The sequence below is a fragment of the Epinephelus fuscoguttatus genome, linkage group LG5 (genome assembly GCF_011397635.1).
Source record: "Epinephelus fuscoguttatus linkage group LG5, E.fuscoguttatus.final_Chr_v1".
Classification (NCBI taxonomy): Eukaryota; Metazoa; Chordata; class Actinopteri; order Perciformes; family Serranidae; genus Epinephelus; species Epinephelus fuscoguttatus.
Window position 1 is genome coordinate 8248915 of NC_064756.1, and position 18608 is coordinate 8267522.

Consider the following 18608-nt stretch of genomic DNA (forward strand, 5'->3'; position numbering starts at 1 on the left):
GGAGAAGTGATAAAAATGTCAGATCCTTTAGTGTCTGTGATGTAAATGAGAGTAATCTACATGTTTAGATAATAGTCCGTTAGATAAATGTTACTGAGACTTTAGATTTATGGTCTGAGTGAAGAAAAACACTGGCCATGACTTGTGATTTGTGAAGGCCCTCCACCAAGAGAAATAATAAACTCCAAAACCCTGTGAAGATAAATTCCTCAGATGATGCTCACCTCAGTGTTAATCCTTTTCATTCAACCTGTTAAAGTGAAAACAAGCCTTGGATCGTCTTTTCCAGCCCATTGACACTGCCTCATGGCTCAGTGTAGGAGGGGGTTGAGCGCTGTGATCACGCCTGCAGGAAACCAGCATCCTGCAGAGTTAAAAGACCCCTGGCTGTACGCACGGTGCGGGGCCCTCACAGGCCGCCCCACGGTCAAACTCCATGCCGCCCACGGAGACGCCTGCCTCGGCCCGCTGTTCCCCGCCAAGCCGCTGCTGATTGAAGTGCAGCCGCCTGTTGGCCCCTCACAGCGGGACCGGGGGAAGAGGAGCGTTTTGAATAATTATTATGTTACTGAGGTGACATTTACAACACAAGACTGGGAGTTTAGCTATTCCACCGACACGTGAAAGGCTTTTCTCCTCTCTGGTTAAAATTAAACTTTCTCACGATGTGTTTTCTCACTTCTCCCAATCAACAAAAGAGGGCCAAAGGGTGACATTTGGGCTGTGTCAAAAGGCTGACTCACAATTGATTGACAATAACAATAAAACACTTTGAAAGCTATTATCAGCCAGTGAATTTCTTGTCATGTAGCACGCTTCAAACTTATTTATGACCCTGTATGAGGAGAAACTTTATTAAAACTCGTTATTTTTGCTGCAAGTGTCCTTAAAACTTAACTCTCCTGCAGGCCAGACACATTTAGATTGCGCAATTTTTCTTTCTGGGTGCATTTAAAAGTGCATATTTCCAATGTGCTGCATTTGTTATCAGACTTATCAAGATTTTGAGGCGAATCCACTGCCACTTTTTAAAAGAAATATCTGTTTCCAAGCTGCAGACACGATCGTGTAAGGGATTTCATACCCAACATAGACTGTTCTTATCACCTTAATTGATTGTCCAGAGTTTAATAGACTGTTGAACGTGCTCCATCGCGCACAGAGCACGATTCTTCTTCTACCCCGAGATAGCGCAGCTGCAGCGGGGATAGGGAGAAAGTGTGGAAGGATGGAGGGATGATGGAGAAGCTCGGGAGGAGAGCCGAGATAAAACGATCGCGGGGGTCTTCTTCTTCTTTTCTGGCGTTTGTGTGTGTGATAAGGAGGAGGAGGAGTAACGGAGGAAGAGGAGGAGGAGGGATGGAGGAAAGGAGGAGGGGGGGCAAGAGACCCCGTCGCGTTTTGACCCTGCGAAACCTCCCCGCACACCGCCACCACCACCACCACCATCACCACTCCTCCTCCTCCTCCTCCTCCTTCTTCTTCTCTCCTCTTGAGACAGAAAACACCATCGCTCACTCCCAGCCGTGATATTTTCCAGCCTGTCGCCGTATGCTGCGCGGACAGCGAGCACAAGGAGCCAAAAAGGAAGGGACGCTTTCTGTCTGCCCTCCACAGCCACCGAGCATCCCGACGGGCTGCGAGCCGGAGCGAGAGGCGCACCAGGCGGAGGCGAGGCGCTGCAGGAAACCGCTGCTCCCTTACACCGGGGTTCTGGACTACACCGGACACGGCCCGAACAGGACTGGATATTTACGTCTCGGTGGGACATTTTACACCATTTTACTGGGAGCCCTTTTTTACATTACTCAACAGCATCAGCCAATTGCATTTATTGGGCTGCGAGCTTTATTATAGCGTTTATTGCCGCTAAGTGTATTATAAACCATTAAGCTCACATCAACAATAGCGCAGGCAAGGATATGAACGTCCATAAAATCTCCAGTCCCGTCTTAATGTAATATAAAACGCGATGGGCACGGAGTAAACACACACATACACACACAGGGAGCAGGTCTTCACTGTTTTCCACCCTCACCCTTATATTGTTGTTGGTGAATCCGTGTTGGCGGTTTGTGCGTGATGTTTATCATGTTTGCAGCTTCTGTGTTAATGAAAAATATACTTTTATTTCCAGGACCACGGGGACACAGGAAGGGGGCAAAGCTCGCTGGACTAACCGAGCAGCGCATCATCATCTCCGGTGTAGGACTGGCTGTCGAGGCGCATGGAGAAGAGGGTAGGTCTGCTGTTTTATTTATAATTATGAGAATGGTTTAAAGCAGAATCTGGCGGTTAACAGATTTTGTATCACTTTAAAGAAGAGGTAATTAGAGAAGCATCATAATGGGAGCGTATGGTTGGGCATCCTCTTTGCACTCTGTGGTCGGGTGTAGCAGGCAGACACACAAAACACAAGGCCCACTGGAAACAGACTAGTGGACTATACTGGCATGGACTTCATGTTTAGAAAACAACAGAAAAACGTGCCCTTTTTTATACTGTAAAACTATTACCAATGCTCTGCATGTACCACAAAATATTAATTTCTAAGCGCTTTAATGGTGCTGCAAAGAAAAAACTTTAACCAGGAACCTCTAATGCAGTTCAGTTGAGGTTATGTTATCTATATTTTGCAATGCAGATAGCAGCAATCTCTCAAAACGCTTCTGAGGAACTGTTGATTTGGATCTATGTTTCATCCTCCCCTCTGAGTGATATGGATTTATTGTGCAATGTCAGTCAGGCGTTATAATGGCACATAAGGGTTAGAGTGGTGTAGGTCAGACAGGAGATGCAACTCTTCTGCTTGGTAAGTAGGTGAGGTTTTTTTTTTTTTGCTACAGTGATTCAGAGGCACGTTGCAGGTGGAGGTGGTGTTGGACAAAGACAGTGGCTGATGGACAACAGGCGAAGCTCTGAGTGGAGGAGAGCAATTAGAAGTGTACAGTGTGTAGACAGAAAATCAGTGCTGTATGAAAACAGAGCTGAGGAGTACACACACACACACACACGCACACACACACTTACAAAACCAACCAACAACAGCTTAAACATCAAATTTAAATGCAGATTTTCAAAGTTAAATAGCTTTCTGCTGCTAGTTTAATAATATAAATGTAGTTGCTGGGTGTAAACTGGTCATTTGTGCAGCTACAGGTTATACAAACTGGTTACTGGATGTTAAAAAAAAGTAGCATGGATGTTATTTTTCATGGAGCATTTCAACTTTATACTGCACTATTCTATTTTGCACAGTGTGAGAAACAAAAGCATTTATAGGGCGAAATTTTAAGAGAACAAAATGGAGGTTAATGATCTAATGCATGTTTGGTGGAAACACGTTGGAAGAGTGTTTTAAAAGTTTTCTTTTTTATGGCACTGTGCAGTCAGGTCCAGTTTGATTTGCTGCTTTATCTGCTTTAAATTAGAGAGTCACAAACTTCTATCTGTATAGCTTAAAAAAAACTATAAGCAGCTTTAAATAAGTACTTTTGCACGTTTGCTTCAACTTTATGTTATCCTCAGTCTTGTTTCTAAAAGTGCAGAAAAACAACTAAACTTCAAACAAATTCACATTTAATTTTTATTTTCCTAATTCGACGCACTGGGAAAGTTAGGGTTAGTTTGCTTGTGCTTTTTATGTAGAAACGAGTTTAAGATAATAGCTATTATAATAACATGGAAATGTCAACAAAGTTAGATGTACCCGGCTTTTTAAAAATAGTTAAGCAAGTTTATTAATTCAGTTAGACTTTAGGAGCGTCTGAAATATGAGTACCGACTTTTGTCTTCGTTTTTTACCCTTTATTTAACAGCCTTTAATGTTTCAGTTTAATATAAATCCAGTTCAAAGTGAAATGACGTTATTTCTGCACAGACTGCATGTTTCCCCAGATGAAGCAGCCTGTCAGGCCCGTAAAAGTTTTCTGCATCGCTTGAAAAAGCACAATTAAAACTTGTTGTCCTGCCATCTGAAGCCTGTTTACCAGCTCCGTGACTTTAAAAAAAAGGGAAAATTCGCGGAATTTGTCATCTCGACTTGTGCGCTTTGATCCGCTGGACGCGCAGAAACCCGATAGGAGCCGTGCGTAAAGAGAGACGCGCAATCCGATAGCGGTGATTGTGTTAATAGCCAGACTCCATAAAAACTAGAAGGTGTCCAGGGGCCAGGGCCTCAGAGCAGGTGCTTTCTGTGATCCCGGTGGCCATATGGGACTCTGGAATACAACAATTTGATAAGCCATTTAGGACAGTGGTTCCCAAAGTGGGGTCCAGAGACCTCCAGGGGTCCTACAGAGGGGTCTGCAAGAGGACAGTGCATGCACATGAAATTTAATTTCTCTTTTATTTAATTCCCAGAGGTCACCATAGAGAGTGTAATTGCTTTGATGTTGGGTTTCACTGTTGCTGTGCCACCACTTACAATTTAGATTCTAGTAACACCAAGATTTTTGTCCAAAAGTTTATGTGTGGAGTGCAAACAAATTGGACACTGTGAGCCATTTTGAGTTTTGATAGTGTTTAAATGTATCTTAAAATGAAAGGAAATATTTTAATCACTAAAAATCTGAGCAAATAAAAGGCTGTTGCAGTCACACACTTGTGTAGTAAATCACAGCCTCGAGGTGGCCTGCTTTGGGAACGGTGTCCACAGAAGAACTAGGCTCAGCAGATCATAACTTTTACAGCTTGGTTAAAATAACACAGAAGTGAAAGGTGTCCGGGGCCAGGCCACCTAGCAGGTGCTGTCTGTCTGTGATCCCTCTGGCCCTTTGGGACTGCGGCGGGAGTCCCTTTAATCCAGCAGAAAGAGAACAGAAGCAGATCTGCTGACCTGAGCAACGATGCCTCAGAGACAGAGGCTGCAGTGAAGCACAAATTAGCTCGCTAACACAGAGAAAGAGAGGGGGGAAACCAGAGAGTCACACATGTATATTCATGATGCAACGTGTACAAGTTGTGTCTGTTCTGTGTCTGTGCATGTGTGTGTGATTTCATCTGTGAGCGTGCCATATGTGTGTCTGATTCACTGTGTTGGAAGGTGTGTGAGTGGGCCCCTGTGAGGCTGTCACAGCGGGTTGTGAGGGACGTCTCAGCACGGCTCCTGTCTAGTCTGAGTCGAGGAGGGAGGAGACGATATTAGCAGCTACAGGCTCATCGTCTTTCTCCATGGATCTCATCTCCCTCTTTACATGTCTCCTCCTTCGCTCCTCTGCTAAGCACCAAAACAGCAGACTTTTCAAGAACCGAGAAAATCTGCTTTTTTATCTTGACTTGCTTTGAGATTCAGAGGTTATCCAAGTGCATTTGAAAAAGGGTTTATGATCCTGAGGGTGACAGGATTTTCAGCAGCATGTAATCCTTCAACTAAAGTGAGAGAGTTTTCCTGATGAGGGAATGGGGATGTGCACACACACAGCTGGACTTTGCTCCATAAATTTACACACACACACACACACACTTGGAGTATAGCCAAAATGCATCAATGTAAATTAGACAGAATGATTTGATAAAAAGGACTTTATGCTCTTCTCACTGTTGATTTTTGTTGATACCAGGGTTTGTTTTGCTTGCAACAATTAAAACATTTCCCCCACTACAACACTACTATCATTGAAACTGACAAAAACACATGCATGTACGAGGGCTGCACAAGTAATCAAAATGTAATCGAAATTCCCAAGTGCAAAATCAGAATTGTAAGAGCTGCAATTTTTTGGTAAAGGTAAAACGTGTCACAACGTATCATTATTAATGAAGCATTGTGGTGCTACAGAGATACCTACAATGCCTACAAATCATATTCCAGATGTAAGGGAACATGCTTTGGTACAGACAAAAATCGCTCCATCTTCTATTTTTTTCAGTGAAGATGAAATGCAAAATTTTCCTTCCCACTTAAATCCGCAGTCAAAATAATGGCGATATAATTTTTTTCGGGCATATTGTGCAGCCATAGCATTATACACATGCAATCTGAAATAATTGGTGCATTATCATTGCAAATCATTTTTTATGGCAAAAATGCCCATAATTAACTGGTTCCAGCTTCTTAAATGTAAGAGAAATGTTTTTCTTAGTTTTCTACGATAGTAAATTGACTATCTTTGGATTTTTGAATGTTGGTTGGAGAAAAAAAAAGCAAACTGTACATGTCAACTTAGGTTTTGGAGCTATAGACCAAACAATTAATCGAGAAACAATTGTAGGTTCAATGAAAATACATGTTAGCTGCAGCCCTAATAAACACACAAACCACATTAGGTTCTGTTCTTAATAAGCAGCACCAAATTTGTTCAACAATTCAAACACTGCTGCAGCTGTAAAAGTGCAGCAGCAGATCTCCTAACTGAGCATTCGTCCAGTAAGTCGTGTCTCAGAAGCCCCCTGACAGCTCAGCTCCACAACACACTCTCAATACGACTTGATGTCAGACAAGCACAGATGTCGAATGTGTCTCATGTTTTCCGTCTTTCCATCTAATTGTGTTTCAGTATGAAGAGCTGGTGCACTACTCAGGGTCGGAGGGCATGTCGGTGGGGGGGTACGGGGACGATGTCAGGCCGCTTCCTCCCCCACACTACGGACCCACCATCCCCGACTCCCTCAAACACCACAAAGACCAGATCTATGGGTAAGCATGTGTGTTTGAAACCCTAGATGTGGAGGAAATAATGATTTATGCAGCCTGTTAGCGACAACGTTGTTTAAATTACATCTGCGCTTTTAGCAGATTGACAAACGGTTTATATTTGTGTGGCGAATATTAAAATACATGTGAAGTTTTTACAGCTGTCTGTGCTATAAAGTTTCTGTAACACCTTCTGTGAATGTATCGTGTGTACACTATGTCAACTGTTACTGTGTTTATGTATAGTATGTTAACTGTGTATATATATATGTGTGTGTGTGTGTGTGTGTTTGTGCGTGCGTGTGTGTGTGTGTGTGTGTGTGTGTGTGCAGTCACCCACTGTTTCCACTGCTGGCCTTAGTGTTTGAAAAGTGCGAGCTCGCCACCTGCTCCCCTCGAGACTCCGCCTCCCTCTCAGCCACCTCCCACCTCCCCGGCATGACCAATCACAGCGACGTCTGCTCCTCTGAATCCTTCAACGATGACATCGCCGCATTTGCAAAACAGGTGAGTGGCAGCTGTGAGAGCCAATCACAGAACAGACGTCAGTGAAAGGATGTTTTTAGGTTTTGTAGTCATTTGGTTTTTTTGCGTCGCAGATCCGTTCAGAGAAGCCCATATTTTCTTCCAATCCTGAGCTCGACAACTTGGTACGGCGTGCACAGAAATCACATGAAAGTATAAACCTGCTTTTTCACACGTGCATTGTGGGATATGTGCTGATAAGAAATCCACTTTCTCCTCTCCACAGATGATCCAGGCCATACAGGTTCTTCGCTTTCATTTACTGGAGTTAGAGAAGGTTGGTCAGTCTTACATTACATTACATATGGAGATGTGTGAATTGCTTTAAGAGAGGCTTTAAAAATGTGAACTTGTCCTTTAATTAACACATAGGCTCTGATTAAGTCAATTAACAGTATGATGAATGTAAATCTGTTTCCGCAGGTGCATGATCTGTGCGATAACTTCTGCCACCGCTACATCACCTGTCTAAAGGGCAAAATGCCCACAGACCTCATCCTGGACGACCGGGAGGGCGGCTCCAAGTCTGACATGGAGGACTTCACCGGATCCTGCACCAGTCTGTCAGAGCAGGTGAGACAAGCTGTCAGAGTGCAGGATGTTAAACAGCATGCAGTGACGTTGTAGGAGCGACACCACCGCTCACCTGCCCATCTGCATTCACTTGATGTCTGAATAATGACCGTGTGTTTCACTCTCACCTGCTGGGAGTTCTCCATCTTCCCATTGCTCCACCTCCTCCACCTATCGCCTCTCTGTCTCTTCTCTCCCTGCAGAATGCATCGTGGTTACGGGAGCCAGATGAATGTGCCACGACTCCCCTGGGAACGCCAGGCACCTGCGGCTTGCCTTCACACAGCACAGCAGACAACTGTAGCGACACAGGTACACACACACACACACACACACACACACACACACATATATACACACAGTGGAAATACTGTATGAGTGAGAAAAGACTGCACTGTATTAACATTTTGATTTTCTGTCTTAAAGGGGCAGTACACCACAAAATCAAAAAAACATATTTGTCCTTTTACCTGTAGAGCTATTTATATATCTAGACTGTTTTGGTGTGAGTGTTGGAGACATCAGCTGTAGAGATATCTGCCTCCTCTCCAATATAATGCAACTAGCCGGCACTTGGCTTGTGGTGCTCAAAGTTCCAAAAAATAAATTTGGAAACACTCAACGGCAATGTCTCCATCCAGAAATCATGACCCAGTTACTCAAGATAATCCACAGACCTTACTGTGAGCAGTTTCAAGTAGGAACTATTTTCTTTCTACCAAACTACCCCCAGAAAACTGAGTTACTGTGCAGAAGGAAGCGTGCATCTACTCATGGACAAGAGGCTCTTGCTCTCGTGTGAGACATTCACCTTAATGGCGTCCTCCTCGGCTGAGCTATAACGCTAGCTAGCTCAGTGGTGCTAGGTGAGCTAGGACTAGATGCATGCTTCCTTCTGCACAGTGATACGGTTGGCAGGTGTAGTTTGGTAGAAAAAAAAAGTTCCTATGTGAAACTGTGCAGAGAGAGAGACATTGCTGTTGAGTTTTTCAAATGCATTTTTGGGATACTTTGCACCACTTGCCAAGTGTCATGTAGTCAAATGTTATCGGAGAGAAGGCAGACATCTCTACGGCCAATAACCTCCAACACTCGGCAACTCACACCCAAACAACCGAGACTGATAAATAGCCCTACAGGTAAGATTTTGGGGTGACCTGTGCCTTTAAGATTACTTTGATAGATTTATCTCATTAGCAAATCATTGTTGTTAAAGCCGGAAATTCAAAATTGGTCAATTGTAGTTGTAAAACACACATTATTGCAACATATCAGAAAATACTGTGAGCTTGTATCAGTTGATAGACATTCATACAGTCCCTGAAATATGATTTGTGCATCCCTGCAGGCGATGGTCTGGACGGAGGAGCTGCCTCCCCCAGTACAGGAGACGACGACGACTCTGACAGAGACAGGAGGAACAACAAGAAGCGGGGAATCTTCCCCAAAGTGGCCACAAACATCATGAGAGCGTGGCTCTTCCAGCACCTGTCGGTGAGAAAGCTTTGTCACAGTTTTATCACATCAAAGACAAATATTGGATTTGGACAATAATTAAAACCTGCAGGGCTGTAACAAACAAAGGAAAGCTGGTGTATGGTGCTGCACGAGAGACTAATTACTGAAAGAGAGGATTTAGTGTGAGGCAAAACGTCACTGACAGGAACAGACAGAAGAGGGAACCGAGTGTGTAATGGAGGTCAATTAAATTAAATGAAAAATCGGGGGATTAAGTGATTATGTGAATATGCTCGCTATTGAATAACTGTGGAAGTGATAGAAATGGAGTGAGTAATTGTTGGTGAGGTAATTAGCTACTAAATGAGGCAGGTCAAATGTTGCTTCACTCCAATTATTACAGTACGTGTGTGTGTGTGCGAGAGAGAGGAATACAGAGGGAGACCGAGGGCTTGCTGAGATTGAAAATGTGAATTCAGATGGAAGGTCATCAGTATTCACACCGAGCTTTCTCTCACATGCAACTGTAGATTCAAGATGAAGTTACATTACGTCATTAGTTGCCTCGAGATTATTCTGTTGTTGATCCACAAGAATTCAGTCATGTTTGGGAAAAAAAAGCAGGGTTTTTGCTGTCTTTAAAGGGTAACACACAAAAGTGAGGTATTCCAGTGTTATTTCCGTGGCTTAGGAAAGTCCAATCAAAATACCAGAGAATTAAGTCTCAAATTTGTGATGTCATTAAGTATAAAGTCTGGAGCTGCTCCACTGACGTTGACTTATGTACCTAAATTAAAGCTGTTATCTCAAAGCCACCAGACTACACGGACAAAACACTTATTCTACTTGGCACAACGCGGGAGTTGCTGGTCTAATGCTGCCCCGATTGGTGTGTAAGGGAAAGCAGTGAAAATATTCCAAATATAGTGTACACTTAAGCTGATATTGATTTTTTTTTAGGTGGCCAAAATATGTTTTGCTGCGGCCCCTGTCCACAGCAATATGTTGCTTAGCTTCCGAGATCATAGATTTGGTTTATCAAAGACGTTAGCAAAGCATAAAATAAGCACAGCAGAGACGTCAGATAGGTCGGACCATCGTGTTTAACTGTTAATCTTTAAATGGTACAGCTCCTGCTGAAATTGACAATACACATAAACAAGTTTGGCGAAATCTCCGCAATTGAAAACACAGTGAAAACAGATGTCTACTTGGACGTTAGCGAGACATCAGGAGGATTTGATCTATACCAACTGGTCTAACTCCTTAGACATTAGCTCAAAGTCCAGGCAGTTTAATAACTTTAGCGTTATACTTATGTTCAGCCATGTCGTCCAGCTAGTTTGCTGTCTCTGTCAAGTAGCTGTCCATTAGTCACTAACTCTACAGCACGAAACAACGCTTCAAAATAATGTGTTTTTTACAAACTTGACATGTTTGTGAGTCACTTGTGGTCCATTCAGAATGGACTCATGACCCACTTTTGGACCAAGACCCACCAGTTGTTCATTGTCTACACAGCAGCCCCAGACTCTATACCCAGTGACATCACAAATATGAGTTCGAGCACTCTAGTTTTTGGATTTGGAGGAGAGTTATTTATGTTTACTGATATTTTTGGACTAAATTTGAAATTAACCCTTGCTCTGTATGTCCTCCCCCAGCACCCGTATCCGTCTGAGGAGCAGAAGAAGCAGCTGTCCCAGGACACAGGACTGACCATCTTACAGGTCAACAACTGGTGAGTGCACTCTCAATCAATACACTAATTCTAGCCCTGTGGCTCATCAATAATCAGTTAAACTGTCATGTTTAAATGTAAAACGCCAATAACATATTGGCGTGATAGTTTGGTGCAGAAATGAACAGTATCTACATTTTACAGCTCACTCTTGTTGCAGTTTTTGCTTGGTTACTCCTTATCGTGCATGTTTTGTGCAAATAAATGTCAGTTGAATGAAAGGTCGCACTTTTACGAGACTTTTAGGCCATGAGACTGTAATCTATTTTATTAGAGAGGAGCTCGTAACGGAGGAAGAAATGTCTTGCTAAGCATCTTTTTCTGAAGCTGCAGCACAGTAAAATCCACTTGCTCTATGTTCATAAAACAGAATAGCAAATCAATATCCAATAATCAGATGGTTTACTGCCCCACAATTCCCTGTGTGCTCCCCAGGCACACGTGTATCTCAACAGGCAGAACACACACACACGTACGGGACATTTTCATGTTTCTGATCAGTTAGTTCTGTCATAATGTTTCATGTCTGCACCTCAGATACTGAGACAGAAACATATCCAAAAGAGGAAGTGTGCTTTACATGTCAAACAATAGATTCTGCAATCTGATAACTTACATGTTTTTATTTGTACCCCACTGCAGCAAACACACAGAGTGACCCAATCAATGCAGATCAATCAATTATCACAGGGCGATCAATACCTGCTCTGCCCTAACGTTGATTTACTCTGCCCTCTAAAAGGGTTAAGTGGTTGTAAAATGGAAAAGGTTAATAGTCTCCCGGTCAGCCTTTTTCTTCATTAACGGGTGGCCTCGTCCATCTCTCTCCCTGTCTCTGAACACACTCTTTCTTTACGTCTCTGTCCCCTGTGCAGGTTCATCAACGCCAGGAGGAGAATAGTTCAGCCGATGATTGACCAGTCAAATCGCTCAGGTCGGTGTTTATAAGTCAGTCGGCTGGTCACTGGCTCGCTCAGTTCATGTGTATATACGAGTGTGTGTGTGTTGTCTATCTGTGTCTGACAGTGTGCGTTGTCTCACAGGTCAGGGTGGCCCGTACAGCCCAGAGGGAGCAGCTCTTGGGGGCTACGGGCTTGACGGACAGGCCCACCTTGGGCTACGAACAGCAGGTACGGTAGCCTGTAGGGAAATACTGCTCTTCTTCACATGTGTACAGAACAGAGCACAAAATACACAACTCCAGGATAATGACAATGATATAGAATATTTTTCACTATCAACAAATCCCATGAAAAAACAAAGACAATGAACTGATTCTACTCTCAGCGAGTATTGTTTGTGTAAACAAAGCCTGATATCTTATTCCTCTGAGTTCCATTGTTGTCCAAAAACTATTCGAATTTTTCTTCATCATCATAAACACACACACGGTTATTTATTTTGACTCAATCCCACATGCACCGTCCTGCAGCCCCAAATACTCACCAGAGCTCCAAATGTGGATTAATCCACGACTGAAAATTCCATTATTTCCTCCTGTTTAAGTGACATTTATTAAAAACTACAGTGGCCAGCTGTTTCTAAAAATTAATAAACCTTTTAAAATATGAAACTAATTGCATATTTTTTAAGATTTACCTCTTCATTGGGAACAAATAGTTGTGGGGTTGAGGGCCACACAGGCGCTGGAGACTTAAACACTGTTAGTTTTAATCTTTGGTCTTTCCAAAGGATTTTTGGAGAACAACAAAAAAAAAAATATAGAGTGAGCATATCACCCTTTAAGTCCATGTAAGGACAGATTAGGTAAAAAACACAGTCACTGCTGAGTCTTCGCAAAAAAAGTAAAATAAAAATTTAAAAGAAATATGGCTTTAACGGGGCACAGTTGAAGTGAGTAATGTTAAATAAAAATTCACATATAAATATTTATACTCTCTGTTTAATCTTCGCTGTGCTTTTTAATTAAATACTGTGAATATAAATATTTAAAGGCATGAGTCAAGAGTGAGTGAGTACTTTTTAGTGATGTGTCAGAGGTAGTTTCCGTGCAGACTCCTACTCAGCCTTCCAAAAACTCCTGTTATTTTTCCTATAATTTGAACATAATTAAAATAACGAAGTTATTGAAGGCAGCATTGTGTTGGAAGCTGCGGATGGATGCTTTAAAGGAATAATCTGTATGATTTAAATGTGAACTAAAGGTACGCTGATCACCAAAAGTCACAACAACAGACTGAACCCTCTTCCCCATTCTGATGCTGAGCTTGAACTTCAGCAGGTTGTCTTGACCGTGTCTACATGCCTAAATACACTGAGTTGCCGCCATGAGATTAGCTGATTAACTATTTGTGTTACCCAGTAGTTGAATAGGTGTACCTATTTAAGTGAACGATGAGTGTATGTTTGTCTGTATTTAAGGGGAACTTTTATAACAATGGTTACGACCTAGGAAGAGCTGGTACAGAATATTTGTGATACCATCAGACAGAGTGGAATAAGATGATTTTAACAAAGTGAAATCTAGTAAAACAACGGCAGAGAACTGCATAACATGGGGTTAAAGTAGCAGGATTTAGATTCTGTGATTGAGAGTGGTTTGCCAAAATTAAATTAAATCCTGTGCACTGCATCCGTTCTGTATTTATCCGCTTCAGTGGAGCTAAATCATAAAAAATATCCCACTTGTAAATGTAAACCTGTGTCTTCCCACCAGGTCTCCAGGGGATGTCTTCTCTGCAGGGTGACTACCCAGGCGCTCTACTGTCCCAACCAGGCTACCCTCCCCACCCGGGACCCTCCCTCCACCCTTACCCGGGCCCTCACCCCCATGCCGCCATGCTGCTCCACCCGCCGCCACATGCACACCCCGCAGAGCCACTCCTCGCCCAGGGACTGGACATACATGCACACTAGTTGTGGGGGGGAGTCGGAGTTATGTGTGTGTGTGTGTGTGTGTGAGGGAAATGTACTGTATGAATGTGTGAGTGTGTGTGGTGAGATATGAGTGTGCGTGTGTGTGTGTGCTGTGTATGTGTGATGACGCATACTGAACACTATTTATAGAAAAAAAGACACATTGCTCCAAAAGTTTACATTCCCCACTGAAAGACACTGACCTCAATGTAGCTGTTCCACTCACTCACACACACACACACACACACACACACACACACACACACACACACACACACATGAATAGACATAAACATTACACTCAAACACACACACACACACACACACACACACACACACACACAGTCTGGACCCACAGGTTTAAGCCATACCTCTTTCAGAGTAGAAGTGCTTCCTCCTCTCCAAATGTCTCCACTGTGTCCTGTGGGTGAGACACATGCTTTAAACCACACTTCCCATCATGCCTGCTGAACCACAAGATGACGGTCAAACGGCTCGAAGAGACAGATGAATATTTGTCCCCAGACTTTGCGACAGCACACGGACGTTACTGGATGGGACTCGATCCTGTGAACACGCCTTCTTCACTTCTCCCTGTCTTCCTGCACTCGTTGACTGTCACACACACAAACACACACACCTTCACACACACTTTACTCAAAGCTGATTTGAGTTTTTTCTTATTCTATTTTTATATTTATGTGTGCCACTCCAGGCAGATGCAGCTTCACGTGAGCTTGTTGAAATATTAGTGCTCTTCCTCAGCATGAAGCTAAACACTATGAATGACTTCCAGTCTGCCTCGCTCTCGTACCACTGACCTCCTTAAGATGCCAACAGGCGTCCGTTACCTTAGGATCTTTCCTACACACATGCAAACACACAACATATACACACATAGCAGCAAGACTGAAAGCCATTTCCACACACACACACACACACACACACACATACATATACATATACATATACATACACAAACACACACACACACACGGACACAAAATCTCTGTAAGCATTTCTAGTACATTTTTTGTGTGTCACGGTAGTGTGTGAGGGGAGCTGCAGCCAAAGGACTCTTGAAACATTCGGCTCCCTCTCCACTCTGCTCGGACTGCTGAAACATTTCTGAATGATGATGGGAAATACAGTTAAAGTATTAAAATGTTTTTTTTGTAAGACTTGTCACTGGTCATCTGTTTTTGCATGTTGTCTGATTCTCCCTGTGGTCAGGAGGTGATGGGTTTTCTGACAGCAGCAACAGTCATGTGTTTGGAGGATATTGAGGAACTGGGTAGATAGTGTACAGACTCTGAAACTGCACGTCAGCAGTGGCGCACCTAAGGGGGGTCAGGGGGGCTATGGTTACGGCTTGAAGTGACGTTCACTGCTCAAATCAAAATGACAGTGGATGGCATATTCGCTCGCTGCAGCAGGTGCTCTGCCCTCGCCGAGCCCTCTGTTTCCGACCTCACAACCATCCAGTGTTGGATGGTGGGTCACTACGCTAGCCTCAAGGGTGAAAGTATCTGATTGTTGGACCCATCCACAACCCCTCCCACCTGCCATACTCAGACTTTTCGCCCCCTTAACTTCCCCCTGATGCCAGTGGGCACTGTTACACAACAATGCTACCAGCCGCATATCATGCCGACATGAAAAGACGATTTTTGTTGTCGGTGTCTGACACCGGAAGTCTCTGCCCAAGCACTTATATTCGACGACTTCGACAAAGTTTTAAACATGTTTTTGTTAATTAGATCATACATGAAGAAGCCAGAAGTGTGCAGTTGATAAAAAACACCCTAAAATTAAAAATGCTGATTTTGGTGAGACACCTACCCGGAGATCTTTTGAATAAAAGTATAAAATATTATGGGGAAAAAAAATTGTTAACAGCTATTGTGGCTGGTTTTGTGCTCGCTGTTGGGACATATTCTCAAGTCTGTTCCAAAGTTGAAACCATCTCACATAAAGTCTGAATTATGGAAGTTTCCATCTGGTATCACCACTGATGGCCAAAACCACTCACTCTAGAGATTAGTATAGTTTATATTGTACAATACTTTGTCAGGAAATGGAACCCAGCCAATGTCTAGGCTCTCTGTTTGTCAGAAAATGTAGAAACTGACAGTCAGTTGTGTGCAGTGGTTCCCAACTGGTGCAAAAGTGGGTCACAGGTCCATTCTGTATGGACCACAAGTGACTCGCAAACGTGTCAAGTTTGTAAAAAACACACTTCATTTATAAGTACAGTCGATTTTTGGCATAATTTGCTCTCAAACTAGCTCGGCTACATGGCCAAACACAAGTATGACACTATATGTATTGAACGGTGTGGACCTTGAATTAATGACAAAGGAGAAATCTGGATCCTGTTGCTGGACCAGTTGGGAACCACTGGTTTAGCACAAAAGCAACTCAGGATTGGCCTTTTATAAGCACTGTAAAATGTTGCTCGTTTTGCAGCAACTTTCCTCCGAAACACAAATGCATTTTCCCCCAGAAACACAGCAGCAGCGGGAAAATTCCTTCCTCTGAGCTCTGTTTGAGCTCGTCAGTTGCTTGATTTTTCTCATCATCTTATCCTATAACTTTTATCAATCCATCAGATATGTTTAAATCAACTATCATCACACTAACAAATTTGAAGCCCCCTCTTCTCACTCACAGACACAGCCAGAGTGAAAAACAGATGATTAAATAATTAAAAGCAACCCAAACCAGCTTGGGTGTTCTTGATTTACAATAATCTATACGACTCAGGAATATTTTGATTCCTTCATGAGATGTTCCGCTCACTTTTACACAACCCTCTCTTGATAAATAGTTTAATCTGTCTCCTTTTTTCCAATCATAAGTCACATCAGTCCGTCCCCTCCTCTGTGTGACTCTGAGGTGCAGTGATCTGTCACACAGACAGGGTTATCACAGGGAAAAGATTTTATCTTTAATGCCTCATAGCGTGGGCCGGAGCTTCTTGTGGCTCATGTAGATCTTTTACAGTCCTTTCAATATTCTTTCCTACTTGTTTATCACCTTAATTAAGGATAATTACAGTATGTCAACATGTACAAACTCTTCAAACTTAAACAATTGTTTTGCAACTCGATGTACGTGCTCTGTCCTTAGCCTTCACCTCTTCTCTGATCTACATCCTTTAAGCCGTCAAACATCCATACATAATTCCACCCTTTGCCACCCTACATCACCCACAGCACCCCAAACACACAACAAACACTGAATACCCCTTCACCCTGCCCCCATTCGGCCTGGAGCAGGAGGCGGGGTCAGGGGCCAGAGTTCAAACAGGGGTCAACAGGAAATGGCTGTTCTCCCTGGCACCCGGGTCCTGACCTCAGCACCCCTCCACTTTTCATTTCTCTCATTTGTCCCTCCACACATTCACTCCTGGGGCATGTTGGTCAGGATGGGTCCCTCACTTTTACTCTACACCTCTCACTTTTTCACGACACGCAACAGGCCTCACAACTTTTGTCTCAGTCCAAACTTATTCCACATCAAGATGACCTCTGAGGATTGAGGGGTGAACGCTGGTTTAACACAAAGCTATTTGTGGGACGGCATGTGCACACTATTTTTTTTCATGACATGATAAAATGAATAAACACTTATTTCTTGAGTTAAAATGTGGTCACGTGTACACTGAAAACATACACTGTCCATAATTTATGTTATGATAATGGGTAACTTTCTTTTCTCATGTCTTTGTATCTAAGTTACTAATGTGAATAGCTTTTTTTTTTAAAAATTGAACTGGCATTGGGCAGGGGCAAAACAGGCTGCAACGTAACAATTTGGGGCATTTGGAGCCATCAATTAACATCCACCAAAAGAGCTTTTTTTGCGCCACTAAAAGGCTGAGATTATTACAAGTGTCTGACACCATTATATAGAAAGGGTCTATGACAGAGTGAGATCCTTTTTGATGAGAAACAGCCACAAAATTGCTGTCCAGAAACCTATAAGACTCCATTTAAATAAAGAGTAATTTTAGTTTAGCCAGCATATTTTCACATCTAACTGGGTGAATTTAGCATTCACATTAACCCAACTAGAGTCGGTGATTATTGGAACTGTTGAGAGACAAACCAAGATGTCTTTTGCAAGTTTAATTTTGTTTCTTTCAACTTCGAACAAAGTTACTGTTTATTTAAATGGAGTCTGGTGGGTTTGGCGATAGCGATTTCGGGGCTGTTTCTAGTTAAACAAAAAGGAGCTTAGTCTTTAACAAGAGAGGTCTGTCTACGTTCTACCCCACATTTTCAGACACTGAAAACAACAGTCTGAGCCTGTCAGTGGCAAAAATAAGCACCATTAGTGGATGCAAATTTACGGTGTGAACATGATTTACATTGCAGCCTGTTTCACCCCTGCTGTCTGCAGTGGTCTCTCTCAATGCTGGACCAGATTCAAAACAGTTGGTACCAGTCATCACTTAGACACAAAAACATGGGGAAGGTTTCACTGTAAGTGTTTTGGTTTAGTCCAACATCTATTCTAAAAAAGTCACTTAAAAATCTTTCCTCATACCAAAAAAAAAAAAAAAAAAAAAAAAAAAGAAGACAAAAAGTACATAAAATCCAGTGATTTTCCCCCATGAATCATTGTAATATTTTAGAAAGGTCATTTTAAATTTCTCGCATTTCAGCCCAACTTAAAACAAGACTAAGAGTCTACAGATATTCTGTGATTGTAAAAATGTGTAGTTTATTAAAACTGACTAGAAAGTGTTGTAACATTCTTCAAATAAAATGTGCATCACACATCTCCAATGTG

The 18608-nt window shown here is 42.7% G+C and overlaps 1 protein-coding gene across 1 annotated transcript; it reads left to right on the top strand.

Moving 5' to 3' along the window:
• The first annotated feature begins 1411 nt into the window (after positions 1-1411).
• meis3 (myeloid ecotropic viral integration site 3) lies at positions 1412-14945 on the top strand. Its single transcript, XM_049577480.1, has 13 exons — positions 1412-1762; positions 2138-2239; positions 6498-6637; positions 6967-7141; positions 7234-7284; positions 7386-7436; positions 7583-7732; positions 7936-8044; positions 9081-9226; positions 10855-10931; positions 11807-11865; positions 11975-12061; positions 13609-14945. The coding sequence occupies exons 2-13, from the start codon at positions 2228-2230 to the stop codon at positions 13806-13808; spliced, it is 1257 nt and encodes a 418-aa protein (XP_049433437.1). The 5' UTR covers positions 1412-1762; positions 2138-2227; the 3' UTR covers positions 13809-14945.
• Positions 14946-18608: the final 3663 nt, after the last annotated feature.